The 15,201-nt window shown below is 49.4% G+C and overlaps 1 protein-coding gene across 1 annotated transcript in view; it reads right to left on the bottom strand.

Moving 5' to 3' along the window:
• The window catches only part of LOC138488167 (uroplakin-3b-like protein 1), a 329,887-nt gene extending 316,477 nt beyond the window's left edge, over positions 1–13,410 (bottom strand). The window contains exon 1 of the mRNA XM_069614956.1: positions 13,242–13,410. Within this exon, the coding sequence (XP_069471057.1) occupies positions 13,242–13,305 (64 nt within the window). The 5' untranslated portion in view covers positions 13,306–13,410. The remainder of the gene's footprint in view (positions 1–13,241) is intronic.
• Positions 13,411–15,201: the final 1,791 nt, after the last annotated feature.

Raw genomic sequence — 15,201 nt, 5'->3', positions numbered from 1 at the left:
GATGGGAAGTGCTCTTGGCACACTTATCATCCAGGTGCATCATTAATATATATCAGAATGGCACTATCATGGGCCTGGGCTCTCAGCCCAACCTCCTCCTTCTTGACAGGTGTCTTCCCTCTCTCATTAACTTCCTCCCTACTCCCGCCACTCCCCTTTCTGCAACCCCAGTTCCTCTTCTCCCCCAACGACAGATGTACCCAGTCCCTGTACCCCAACTCGGAAGACCTTTAAAGGTGGCTACCTGCTCCACCTGGCTACCCTCAATTCTTGCTCTACTGTCAAACACTCTTCTGACATGTGTCACCTCCTCGAAGACTTTGACCTTGACATCCTTGCTCTCACTGAGACGTGGTTCAATGCCTGCTCTGTCACTGCTTTCAACACTCTCCTTCCTGAGGGCTACAAGATGCTCTCCAAACCCAGGGCTAATCTTTCTTAAGGTGGAGGGTCTCCTGTCTTCCCTGAATGGATCCCTGCATCTGTCATACCCACTCAATCCTACTTCTCCTTTGAATGTCTTGTCTGTAAGCTCTGCATCTCCCCTTCCCGCTCGCTCACTCTCCCTACCATCTACAGGACCCCGGGGACGACCTCCCTCTTCCTCTCGGCGTGGGCCAACCTCTACTCTTCTCTTCTGACCACTACGTCTAAACTTCTTGGAGACTTCAATATTCGGATCTGTGTGATTTGGCCGTGGCAAAATTGGTCGCTGCGGAATTGACTGTAGTCAATTTTGCAGCAATGCCAATTTTGCCGTGGCCAAAATCCACTAATCTTTGCCCCCCAAATACATCCCCACCGTCCTTCCACCCACTTAACTTATGCTCCTTTGCATCCTTCTGACCCTGCAGCGTCACTTCCGTCCCTCTTACGCGGGGCAGATCTGACGCCGCAGGGTCCGCTTTTCTTTTTTTTTTCACCTCCAATCCTAAGGCAGCGGGGGACATCCCTGCTGCCCCCCAATGCCATCATTACCGAACATGGGGAGTGGGGGAAACCCCCCCGCACCACATGTTTGGCAGTGATTACCTAATTTGATCGATTTTAATTCGACCAATGAAGCAAGTGTCAGTGGCTACTTTTGCCGCCTCATTCATTCCTCCTCCCACTCCTTCTATCGACTCCCACACTTACTCTTCCCTTTCTAACCTTCACCTCTCCCAACACTACTGATGTCTTTGCCCCTGCCATGAAGATCCCCATGAAGCCTGCCTCCAAGTGCAATAGCTGGTGTAATTCCGACCTTGACTCGCTTAAACACAAGTGCAAAGTCGCTGAACGAAAATGGTTGACAAACTGGCCTGTCGCCTGCTCCAAAGGCAATACAGACTCTCCACACACTCCAAGAAATGGGCCCACAACCGAGCCTGCATCTCTGCAACCACAAACAACACGGCTGAACTTTCAAAATCTGCAAGGAACTTGCCAATACTACTTTTGTCTCTGCTTCTCCTCTTCCTTCCCAGGCCCTCTGCACGGCCTTGATCACCAACTTCCCTACCAAAACTCAGGACATCCTGTCTCCTCTCTCTTCTACCCCTCAGCCCCTTCCACCTGCACCAAGTCCTTCTTTGGCCCCTCTCTCTCCTTCCTCCTTTCTTGCCCCCTTCACACTTGTTGTGCTGGATGAGGTCACCAAGACAGTCTGCTCTTTGAAAGTCTCGTCCAAACAGGTGCTCCACTGCTCCTCTAGAACTAACAATGACAACATTGCCTCTCTCGCTCCCTCCTTGGCTGAGTTCTGTAACCATTATTTAGCCACTGGCTCCTTTCCATCACCCCTCAAGCACTCCGCTTTGAAAAAAGCCGCCTGCAAACCCTACCTGCCCGGCTAACTAGCATGCTATCTCCACTACCCCTTTTTTGGGCAAACTCTTGGAGAAGCTGGTCATCCCACTACAAATCCATCATACTGAATCTGTTGGCTGTCTCCACAACCACCAGTCTGGCTTCAGAACAGGCAGAGGCATGGAAACTGCTCTCCTGAACGCCTGTAATGAACTGCTCTTAAACCTTGATTCCAACTCTTCCCGCTGCTCTCATCCTCCTTGATCTATGCTCTGCCTTCGACACGGTCAATCATTCCACCCTCATAAATCAGCTTTGTCACACCCTTGGTATCCCTTACCGGGCACTGGATTGGTTGACCTCCTTCCTCTCAAACAGGCCTTTTCAAGTTCAACGGGGCCCATTCCTCTCCTTTATCCCTCTCTCCAACTGCACCGTCCCTCAGCATTCTATCCTCTCGCCGTGGCTCTTCAACATTTACCTTGCCCCTCTCACCCATCTGATCTCCACCTTCTCTCCTCATTTTCAATGCTACGCTAACGACACTCAGCTTTCCTTTAAAATTAAGCTTCCCTCCTCTTTCGCTTCTCCTTCCTCTTTCATTCCCAACTGTCCGACTGCTATTCAGGCATGGAGTGCTGCAAATGATCTCTGACTTAATGCCAGTAAGACAGAGATCCTTCTCATTGGGACTCCTCCCCCCTCATCCCCCCTACTCTCTGGCCGCCCTCATTGGGCCCACTCCCCTCACCCTCTTGTGAGGCAAAAAACCTGGGTGTCATCTTTGACCCCCTATCTCCTTCTCACCTCACATCGCTGACCTTGTCAAGAAATCTCACTTTCAGCTTCACCTCCTCAGAGGCATTCTCCCTGTCCCTTTAGCCTAGAAACTAAATGTCTCCAGAGCTCTGGTTATCCCTAGGCTTGACTTCTGCAACAGCCTCTTCCTTAACCTGCCTCTGTCCTCCCTCCACCTCTTCAATATTTCCAGAATAAGACTGCAAGACGCATCCTTGGCCTCAAGCCCAGGGACTGCATCTCTCCAACCCTAAAATCTCTCCACTGGCTCCCAGTGGCTGCATGGATCAAATTCAAGACCATCTGCATCATCCATAAGTCTTTCTGGGGCCGAGGACCACGCTACATCCAACTCTCTCTCCCTAAATACCTCCCTGCTAGAATTCTTCGTTCTTCTAGCTCTAACTCTCTGTAAGTCACATGCTTTTCTAAGCAGATAGTGGGGGGTAGATCTCTTTCCTCAGCAGGAGCCTCCCTCTGGAATGCCCCTCTCCATCTTCAGCCAGATCTCCTTAAATTCTGGAAGTTTCTCAGGACCTTCCTTTTCTCCTCCTCCTTTCCCTCCCCCGCTGATGCTAGTTCCACCTATCTCTATGTCTGGTGGCCTGTATCCCTCAGGAGCCTTACTGGGGCAGGCCCTCCTTCAACCAGTCTCCCACTTACCCCTTACCAGCACTTGCCCTCGGGCACCCTTCCTTGAATAGCCAACATTGTCTGTTCCACCTCCCCTCCCTCTCACTTGCTGACCCTTGCCTCTTGCCTGAGCACTTGCCCTCCTGGGCCTGCCTTAGCACTTGCCCTGCCCCTTGGCTCCCTCCCCCCCCTTGTCTTGTACCTGCAGTTCCTTTTACTGCACTTACACGATCTGAATGTCACAAGGCTTAGTAAGATTGTTACTGTTATTTCTCTCATGTACCTCCCCCCTAGTCTTGTGGAGCCTGGAAACACTTTTTGATGACCCGTGCTCCTCTTGTGGCAAATAGTTGAAGCATAGACTGTTGCTGTCGCTAACCGTTTTATCGCAACCGCAAGAATCGAGTTGAAGAAGCCAATACCTGATCAGGCGCACAAACATCAAATCACCACTGAATCTGCAAGGTATGTATAATGCACCACTGCGGTGGACACTGGCTGCAGGCATGGCTACCTGCACACATCAGAATACAGCAAGGACTATGACAAAATGTGGTTGTGCTGTTCAAAGAATGGTCAGTCTACTTACACCAGACTATGCCTCAACACCTCTGACATCAGAGTGTAGAGAAGACCTATGACAAATTCAGACATCCTGAACACATAGCAAGGCTCTAGCACTCACGCATCTCCTGACTCCTCTCAGCACCCATCCACGTGCCTGACCGCATGGGTTGCTCTCTACTGCAGCCTGGCCAGCCGTGCTATGCCTTATTTGGCCAAATGCACACACAGATTCTTTTCTTATCTTACTCCATGATTATCAAACACTCTGGACTTCGGTCCACTGAGGGCGTTCCTGCTACCAGCGCATTGAGACTATAATAATGGTAAAATGCGCTATGCAATGACAAGCACAATACAACTCTGGCATATTGAATGCACCCACGGCATGGTGAGCAGCGCCCTCAGCACACTGGGACAAAGAGTTGCCATTGCAGCATGTTGAGCAGATCCTTTTCATATTGTAGCGCCCCCTTGTAATAATGAGCAACAGTCCTCCCATACTCACTCTTACATACTGGAAGTCACCCCAGCACCTTGGCAGCAGCCTTCCTACCATGTGTACAGTATTTTAGCATGTTCGGCTGTGATGTAGCGCATTTAGAAGCACCTTTAGTTCACAGTGCAGAACTGTTAGCAAATGTGGCACTATCATTGCAAATTTTAACAGCATTTAACCCTCTTGTGGAACATCGATGGGGCATTGAGTGGCAGCACTGTATCCAAGTTGGGAAGCACACGAGGCAAACTGAGCAGCACCCCAGCATACTAAGCTGCATTCTGGAATATTGAACTCCATCCATAACATATTGAACAGCTTTCTGGTCGAGTAAGCAGCATCCCTAATGCACTGAGCATCTTACTGGCATATTGGCAGCTTGTTGCTACATAACCAGCATTCTGGTAGAGCAGGCGCCATCCCTAATGCACTGAGCATCATACTGGCATATTGGCAGCTCGTTGCTACATAACCAGCATTCTGGTCGAGCAAGCACCACCCCTAATGCACAGAGCATCATACTGGCATACTGGCATCTCGTTGCTACATAACCAGCATTCTGGTCGAGCAAGCACCACCCCTCATGCACTGAGCAGCATACTGGCATATTGGCAGCTCGTTGCTACATAACCAGCATTCTGGTCGAGCAAGCACCACCTCTAATGCACTGAGCATCCTTCTGGCATATTGGCAGCTTGTTGCAACATAACCAGCATTCTGGTCGAGCAAGCACCACCCCTAATGCGCTGAGCAGCATACTGGCATATTGGCAGCTCGTTGCTACATAACCAGCGTTCTGGTCGAGCAAGCACCACCTCTAATGCGCTGAGCATCATACTGGCATACTGGCAGCTCGTTGCAACATAACCAGCATTCTGGTCGAGCAAGCACCACCCCTAATGCACTGAGCATCATACTGGCACATTGGCAGCTCGTTGCTACATAACGAGCATTCTGGTCGAGCAAGCACCACCCCTAATGCACTGGGCAGCATACTGGCATATTGGCAGCTCGTTGCTACATAACCAGCATTCTGGTCGAGCAAGCACCACCTCTAATGCACTGAGCATCATACTGGCATATTGGCAGCTCGTTGCAACATAACCAGCATTCTGGTCGAGCAAGCACCACCCCTATTGCACTGAGCAGCATACTGGCATATTGGCAGCTCGTTGCTACATAACCAGCATTCTGGTCGAGCAAGCACCACCTCTAATGCACTGAGCATCATACTGGCATATTGGCAGCTCGTTGCAACATAACCAGCATTCTGGTCGAGCAAGCACCACCCCTAATGCACTGAGCATCATACTGGCATATTGGCAGCCTGTTGCTACATAACCAGCATTCTTGTCGAGCAAGCAGCATTCTGGTAGAGTAAGCACCACCCCTAATGCACTGAGCATCATACCGGCATATTGGCAGCACGTTGACACATGAACAGCATTGTTGTCGCGCAAGCGCCACCCCTAATGCACTGATTATCATACTGGCATATTGGCAGCGCGTTGCTACATAACCAGCATTCTGGTAGAGCAAGCGCCATCCCTAAAGCACTGAGCATCATACTGGCATATTGGCAGCTCGTTGCTACATAACCAGCATTCTGGTAGAGCAAGCGCCATCCCTAATGCACTGAGCATCATACTGCCATATTGGCAGCTCGTTGCTACATAACCAGCATTCTGGTAGAGCAAGCGCCATCCCTAATGCACTGAGCATCATACTGCCATATTGGCAGCTCGTTGCTACATAACCAGCATTCTGGTAGAGCAAGCGCCATCCCTAATGCACTGAGCATCATACTGCCATATTGGCAGCTCGTTGCTACATAACCAGCATTCTGGTAGAGCAAGCGCCATCCCTAATGCACTGAGCATCATACTGCCATATTGGCAGCTCGTTGCTACATAACCAGCATTCTGGTAGAGCAAGCGCCATCCCTAAAGCACTGAGCATCATACTGGCATATTGGCAGCTCGTTGCTACATAACCAGCATTCTGGTAGAGCAAGCGCCATCCCTAAAGCATTGAGCATCATACTGGCATATTGGCAGCTCGCTGCTACATAACCAGCATCCTGGTAGAGCAAGCGCAATCCCTAATGCACTGAGCATCATACTGCCATATTGGCAGCTCGTTGCTACATAACCAGCATTCTGGTAGCGCAAGCGCCACCCCTAATGCACTGAGCATCATACCGTCATATTGGCAGCTCGTTGCTACATCACCAGCATTCTGGTAGAGCAAGCGTCACCCCTAAAGCACTGAGCATCATACCGGCATATTGGCAGCACGTTGCTACATAACCAGCATTCTGGTAGAGCAAGCGCCATCCCTAAAGCACTGAGCATCATACTGGCATATTGGCAGCTCGTTGCTACATAACCAGCATTCTGGTAGAGCAAGCGCCATCCCTAATGCACTGAGCATCATACTGCCATATTGGCAGCTCGTTGCTACATAACCAGCATTCTGGTAGAGCAAGCGCCATCCCTAATGCACTGAGCATCATACTGCCATATTGGCAGCTCGTTGCTACATAACCAGCATTCTGGTAGAGCAAGCGCCATCCCTAAAGCACTGAGCATCATACTGGCATATTGGCAGCTCGTTGCTACATAACCAGCATTCTGGTAGAGCAAGCGCCATCCCTAATGCACTGAGCATCATACCGGCATATTGGCAGCTCGTTGCTACATAACCAGCATTCTGGTAGAGCAAGCGCCATCCCTAACGCACTGAGCATCATACCGGCATATTGGCTGCTCGTTGCTACATAACCAGCATTCTGGTAGAGCAAACGCCACCCCTAACGCACTGAGCATCATACCGGCATATTGGCAGCTCGTTGCTACATAACCAGCATTCTGGTAGAGCAAGCGCCACCCCTAACGCACTGAGCATCATACCGCCATATTGGCAGCTGGTTGCTACATAACCAGCATTCTGGTAGAGCAAATGCCACCCCTAACGCACTGAGCATCATACCGCCATATTGGCAGCTGGTTGCTACATAACCAGCATTCTGGTAGAGCAAGCGCCACCCCTAACGCACTGAGCATCATACCGTCATATTGGCAGCTCGTTGCTACATAACCAGCATTCTGGTAGAGCAAGCGCCATCCCTAAAGCACTGAGCATCATACCGGCATATTGGCAGCTCGTTGCTACATAACCAGCATTCTGGTAGAGCAAGCGCCATCCCTAAAGCACTGAGCATCATACCGGCATATTGGCAGCTCGTTGCTACATAACCAGCATTCTGGTAGAGCAAGCGCCATCCCTAATGCACTGAGCATCATACTGCCATATTGGCAGCTCGTTGCTACATAACCAGCATTCTGGTAGAGCAAGCGCCATCCCTAATGCACTGAGCATCATACTGGCATATTGGCAGCTCGTTGCTACATAACCAGCATTCTGGTAGAGCAAGCGCCATCCCTAAAGCACTGAGCATCATACTGGCATATTGGCAGCTCGTTGCTACATAACTAGCATCCTGGTAGAGCAAGCGCCATCCCTAATGCACTGGGCATAATACCGTCATATTGGCAGCTCGTTGCTACATCACCAGCATTCTGGTAGAGCAAGCGCCATCCCTAAAGCACTGAGCATCATACCGGCATATTGGCAGCTCGTTGCTACATCACCAGCATTCTGGTAGAGCAAGCGCCATCCCTAACGCACTGAGCATCATACCGGCATATTGGCAGCTCGTTGCTACATAACCAGCATTCTGGTAGAGCAAGCGCCATCCCTAACGCACTGAGCATCATACCGGCATATTGGCTGCTCGTTGCTACATAACCAGCATTCTGGTAGAGCAAACGCTCGTTGCTACATAACCAGCATTCTGGTAGAGCAAGCACCACCCCTAACGCACTGAGCATCATACTGCCATATTGGCAGCTCGTTGCTACATAACCAGCATTCTGGTAGAGCAAACGCCACCCCTAACACACTGAGCATCATACTGCCATATTGGCAGCTCGTTGCTACATAACCAGCATTCTGGTAGAGCAAGTGCCACCCCTAACGCACTGAGCATCATACTGGCATATTGCCAGCACTTTGCTACATAACCAGGGGTGGACTGGCCTATAGGGAACTTTGGAGATTTCCCGGTGGGCCTCTGCACCCTGGGCCTCTTTTGTGTGGTATTTCCAAATTTTCTCATAGGAAAAGCATTGGGCTTGCAGAAAATGTGTCATATGGGGCCACTTTGAACTATATTTCCAGGGCCTCTTTTGGTCCCCAGTAATTATTTCCAGGGCCTCTTTTAGTTCCCAGTCCACCCCTGTACATAACCAGCATTCTGGTAGAGCAAGCGCCACCCTAATGCACTGAGCATCATACCGCCATATTGGCAGCTCGTTGCTACATAACCAGCATTCTGGTAGAGCAAGCACCACCCCTAACGCACTGAGCATCATACTGCCATATTGGCAGCTCGTTGCTACATAACCAGCATTCTGGTAGAGCAAACGCCACCCCTAACGCACTGAGCATCATACTGCCATATTGGCAGCTCGTTGCTACATAACCAGCATTCTGGTAGAGCAAGCGCCACCCCTAACGCACTGAGCATCATACTGGCATATTGCCAGCACTTTGCTACATAACCAGGGGTGGACTGGCCTATAGGGAACTCTGGAGATTTCCCGGTGGGCCTCTGCACCCTGGGCCTCTTTTGTGTGGTATTTCCAAATTTTCTCATAGGAAAAGCATTGGGCTTGCAGAAAATGTGTCATATGGGGCCACTTTGAACTTTATTTCCAGGGCCTCTTTTGGTCCCCAGTAATTATTTCCAGGGCCTCTTTTAGTTCCCAGTCCACCCCTGTACATAACCAGCATTCTGGTAGAGCAAGCTCCACCCTAATGCACTGAGCATCATACCGCCATATTGGCAGCTCGTTGCTACATCACCAGCATTCTGGTAGAGCAAGCACCACCCCTAATGCACTGAGCATCATACCGTCATATTGGCAGCTTGTTGCTACATCACCAGCATTCTTGTAGAGCAAGCACCATCCCTAACGTACTGAGCACCATACCGCCATATAGGCAGCTCGTTGCTACATAACCAGCATTCTGGTAGAGCAAGCACCACCCCTAATGCACTGAGCATCATACCGTCATATTGGCAGCTCGTTGCTACATCACCAGCATTCTTGTAGAGCAAGCACCATCCCTAACGTACTGAGCACCATACCGCCATATAGGCAGCTCGTTGCTACATAACCAGCATTCGCATTCTTGTAGAGTAAGCACCACCCCTAATGCACTGAGCAGCATACTGGCATATTGGCAGCTCGTTGCAACATAACCAGCATTCTGGTCGAGTAAGCACCACCCCTAATGCACTGAGCAGCATACTGGCATATTGGCAGCTCGTTGCCACATAACCAGCATTCTGGTCGAGTAAGCACCACCCCTAATGCACTGAGCATCATACTGGCATATTGGCAGCTAGTTGCCACATAACCAGCATTCTGGTCGAGCAAGCACCACCCCTAATGCACTGAGCAGCATACTGGCATATTGGCAGCACGTTGCTACATAACCAGGATTCTGGTCGAGTAAGCGCCACCCTAATGCACTGAGCAGCATACTGGCACATTGGCAGCTCGTTGCTACATAACCAGCATTCTGGTCGAGTAAGCACCACCCCTAATGCACTGAGCAGCATACTGGCATATTGGCAGCTCGTTGCCACATAACCAGCATTCTGGTCGAGTAAGCACCACCCCTAATGCACTGAGCAGCATACTGGCATATTGGCAGCTCGTTGCCACATAACCAGCATTCTGGTCGAGTAAGCACCACCCCTAATGCACTGAGCAGCATACTGGCATATTGGCAGCTCGTTGCAACATAACCAGCATTCTGGTCGAGTAAGCGCCACCCCTAATGCACTGAGCAGCATACTGGCATATTGGCAGCTCGTTGCTACATAACCAGCATTCTGGTAGAGGAAGCGCCACCCTAATGCACTGAGCATCATACCAGCATATTGGCTGCTCGTTGCTACATAACCAGCATTCTGGTAGAGCAAACGCTCGTTGCTACATAACCAGCATTCTGGTAGAGCAAGCGCCACCCTAATGCACTGAGCATCATACTCACATGTTGGCAGCCCGTTGAGACACACTAGGCAAATTTATCAGTACAATTTTGCACCTCACTCTGTGCCTAGCCAAACTAAGCAGCAACTCTTGCTTATTGAGCGGCACTCTGTCAGCACCCTGTCAGCACCCTGACATCACTGACATTTCAGCAGCACCCGGTATCTGCTCTGGCATATTAGCCGGCACTCATTATCTTACACTCAGTTTGATTATAATGTTGTGGTTTGGCAACTGTATTACTTTAACTACCAGTCAGTGGCAGTCACACAACAAGCAACAACAGCGTGAATGCTCTGCGTGTCTCTGCATCCTGGGCCTGCTCATAGTCAACCATCAGACGGAGGGCACACGCTGCTGTGGCTGTGCTGCTGGGTAACCATTTTCATAAATAATAATTGGATGTTGTAATCCCTGGCACTTGCGATGGCCATGCCCGCACTCTGCTCCAGTCAGCCTGCATAACATTGTTGCTGCTTTACTACTGTAATAACCGCCAGCACTGCCGCATCTGGGTGGGTGGATAAAGCAAATGGGGCTGGCAGCAGCCAGGCAGCAGCAGTAACTGGAGCACACACAGGGCCTTTTTAAGATGGACACTGCCATTTTCTTTCCTGTATGCAACCAGCATTGGGTTCCCCGATATGCAGGCACAAGGCAGGTCAACAACTCACTGGGTCTTAAACACACACTAGCATTCGTCTGTGATTGGGGCTAGACAGTCTCCAGTGCCATTAGTGGGGCATAAAACACCCAGCACATATAGCATAGCAACAGGAGAGCAAGGCCAGGGAAGACCACAGCCTAGGAGCAGTACCTGTGCAAATCCATCCCTTTAGTAATGATTGTGTGTGGACCTGCTCATCAAATTACATAGGAAGAAAACACAAAATCTCTGTTTTTGCTTTATGAGGATGATGCCTTTCCCATCTCCCAGAGTCTGGTAGACCTTAGAAAACCATTAGGTACACCTCAGCAGGCTTGTTAGAAGAAAGGGATGGGGATCAAAAGCAGAAAAAACAAGTCAGTGACGTGTGCCCCCAGGAAAAAGATCCTTTCCAATACAAAATTGACTTTTGAAGAGACTGAGACTGAAAAGTAAAGTTTTCCAATTATCCCTGTCTGTGCTTTAACATCAAAGAATAAGGGGGACCCAGGCTGGAACAAGTAATGTTGTTCTAACAAGAGCACGCATAGTAACATTACTTTTTGCGCACTTAATAGGTAATAGATCAATTAAATCAGCCTTGAAGGTTTTCAATGTGTAGGCTCTTGCTGTGACTTTAAATGGTGCCGAGATGTCAGGTGGTTCTACAATTGTGAATTTGACATGCATTGAACATACTTTTTTGAAGAAATGTTTGCCCCCAACCCCCCCATCCCCGCATCATAACGCACTCCAGCTGTTTCAATATGCTGTGAACTTGATAAAATAGACATAAAGGGCAAAGCAAAGATGTAACCTTTATTATTCCGGGTTCGTCTATAGGCTATCCGCTTTCAGCACATTTTCGGGCGTTAACTGCTTGATATCATGAAGAATCCCTGAATTAGCTCTTCTTCCTGGATCACACATGTCTGGGATCTGGGTCTAGGGTTGGGTAGGCGAGCTCTGTGGAATGAATGGCCTGTATCCCTTAACAGAGGCAGTGCTAGAGCAGTAAAGGTGGATTTCCAAAATAAAGAACAGTTATATCGCTAGGTCTTCGGCAAGTATTTTCGCGCGGCAGCATATGAGGTGCAACCAATTAAAGGGTTCTGAGCATCCCTCAAAGTGATATATAGGTGAAGATGCATTTAGGTGTGCTCCCGTTGGCCCCTGCAATGAGAATTGGTCAACACCTAATAGTGACCTATGTGGTCTCTGTCATGGACATCGGGAGGGCCATCCGCATGTTCTCTTTTGATGCCCAGCTCACTGTGATATTTGCCGGAAGACCCACAAACACTGTTTGAACAATTGTGGTGTTAGATTTCTTGGGGTTTTGGAGGTATTTTGTGAATCAACCGAATTACAGGATGGGCTTTTTGTGGTAGCAGATTTTATGTATAAGGCAAGGTGTCTGAGGAGTCCATTTTGAGAAATATTTATGAAAATCATTTTGCTTTGTATGTTGATCACAGGGATCACAGAGCTGGGAGCCCATGGATTTTATACATTGTTGTAATGTTTGGTACTAGGCCGTGTGTTTATGTTATGCTTAACTATAGTGGCAAGCATTGAGCACACGTGTATACTCTCACCTACAATTTTCTGTGGGTACATGGTCAAAGCGTTCCAATTGTCACGTGCACAACTACAGCAGTAATAGTGTAGCTAAAGGAGCAATGAAATATTCGTTGTCTCATTTCAAGACACAACTAGTTTGTTATGTTATTTTAAAGATAAAACACACAAAGGGCTCCGTACATAGAAAAGTAGGACAAGAACAGAGCAACAACAAAACAGGCCGAAATCAACAAAATAAATCCATTCGTTTGAATAAATCACACATTAAAAACTTTTAACGTGGCCAAAACCATATCATTACCTTCCAGCCTTATCGCCAAACATCCCAAGTAGGAAAACTATCAAGGTATTCATTTAATTTAGCGTGACATCAGAAGGAGCAGGAAATATAAAGTGTGTTCCATCTAGTTTAAAAAAAGGCACATACAGTATTAAGTAATGCTATTCAATTAATAAAATATGGATAGAAGTGATTGCAGATATTCTCACACGTTGAATTGTCTAGTCAGCTTGTTGCTGTCTTTCCCGCCAGAATCTGAAGATGCGTTCCCAACAGGCCTCAGTCTTTAGGAGCGCCACGGCTCGACGGAAGACCTACCCGCGGCTTGAGCAGTCGACGAGACGGCCAGCAGCAGTAGCAACGCCGAGCACACCAGAGTCATCTCTTCAGCCCTCCTGCCTGTCGGTCTGTCTGTCACTTCTCACTTCACCTGGGAGTCGGCGCGCGCAGAGCACACCATAAACTAACCTATAATCTGCCTTCCACGCACGCTGCTCTGGCAGACTAAAAGAGCAAGATTGTGTCAGAGCCCTTTGGCCATTTTGTGCTTATGAATTTGCGTGCCGGCAACACGCTGATCAGGGTGCAGCTGGTGACAGCCTGCTGGGGGGCATGGCCTATCTTCACAGAGGTCAGACCCAAACGCGCGGTGTATTATCTCTGCTTCCCGTAGGCCTGTCCTCTACGTAACTACTGTAATAAAGTGCTTGCACATGGGGCGGGGCTCATCCTCCCAGCGAAAAGAAAAACTCCAGTCCGGTTTTCAGAATGACCTAAAAGTACAAAAACAAACTCCTCTGAGATTCACTGAAGGCAAATGGATCTTTTACGCGTTGAGGCTATCCTGAAATTCCGGCTGGAATTTCCTGTTAAGAGGGGTCCCTGAGCCCATCCCTATTCCTAGCCCAGGAAGGGGATGGAACGCACGGATCCCTAAGGCTGTATATGCATTTGTCCTTCCTATTATTTTGGGGTGGTTGCTAGACAGCTGCCAGTCCAGTCTCCTAGGTCGGTGCAATTAGAGGAGAAATTGGACCCGAACAAGACAGTTGTGCTCCTGCAAAAACTGTCTTGCCGGTTCCTTGTAGACAGTCTTAGTTCTGGGAGATTGACTGCGAGCATGATAGCCACTTGTTGCTAGAACCTGCAGATCAGGTAATCATGGTCATTTTGCTGGTATCGGAACTGACAAACCAGTGCAGCTGTCACTGGGAAATCCTGTGGCACTCCAGGACCAGTGCAGTGTCCTGAGGCATTTGTGAGGTTGCGAGAGGGGGAGGTGCAAGTGATCTCCCCAGCAATGGGACAAATGAACAGCTTTCTTCACCCTCCACCATGCATTTCACTGCAGAGTGGAGAGTGTGGTATGGGTGTCCCAAGTAGGAACCTCCCCATGTGGTGTGAGCCCCCGGGCATACAGACAACTCAGGAGATGCTGTATCTCGTCTGGGCTCCACACGTCTCTCTCGAACGCACTTGACTGCCCCTTTTATCACCAACCACACGCAACAGAGTAACATCACACCGCCGCGTGTGCTAACTTGAAAGGACACCACACTCTGCCTTTTTCATAACAAACAACAGTATAACCATACCCTACACCCACTCAAAACATGTGGCGAAACAACTTAAACATCCCACAAAGGCAAGCAAATATTACAGTCTCCACCCTTTCGCTAGTGCTTGAGTCATGTGTCCAGTACAAAGTCACTTCGGCGGGCAGGTCACCCCCTCCCAATTCACTGAGGATACTGTCTGCCCCCTTCCCATCTCAGACTCTCCTCACCTGCATTCCCTCGGTCCAGGGGAACCTGAGAGCTGCTAGCCCCAACGCTTTCATCAGGTTCCTCAGCAAAGTCTCTGCCCGGGGACAGACCCAGCTGCATTCCTTCACCTATCCTCTTGAAAAAACTGGTATTTCTGGTCACAGTTGCCATCCCATCAGAGGCCATCTCCATCGAACCCTTCACCGCAACCACATTCATGGGGCTTGGTTCATACGACGTCAGTGACAGCTTTCCTTGTGGATGTCTAATCCTTACAATCACTTCATCCCCTGTGACCAACTTGCGTGGCCAAAGCCCCCTTCTCATGTTTTCATCCTCATTCTGGCACCTTGTCTCTTCTTCCACATGGGCATCATGGATTACAGCTAGTTCCCATTCCCTCGCGTCGGGCAACAGGCAACTGCGGCACCCCCTGAACATGGCCTCCGCAAGGGTCACCCACCTTCGAGCAGTGGGGAGTCGCTCCATACTCCCAGAGGAACTGGTAGAGG

The sequence above is a fragment of the Ambystoma mexicanum genome, chromosome 9, assembly GCF_040938575.1.
Source record: "Ambystoma mexicanum isolate Mex_15411 chromosome 9, UKY_AmexF1_1, whole genome shotgun sequence".
Taxonomy (NCBI): Eukaryota; Metazoa; Chordata; class Amphibia; order Caudata; family Ambystomatidae; genus Ambystoma; species Ambystoma mexicanum.
The sequence above is the reverse complement of the archived record's forward strand: the minus strand, read 5'-3'. Positions and strand labels throughout refer to the sequence as shown.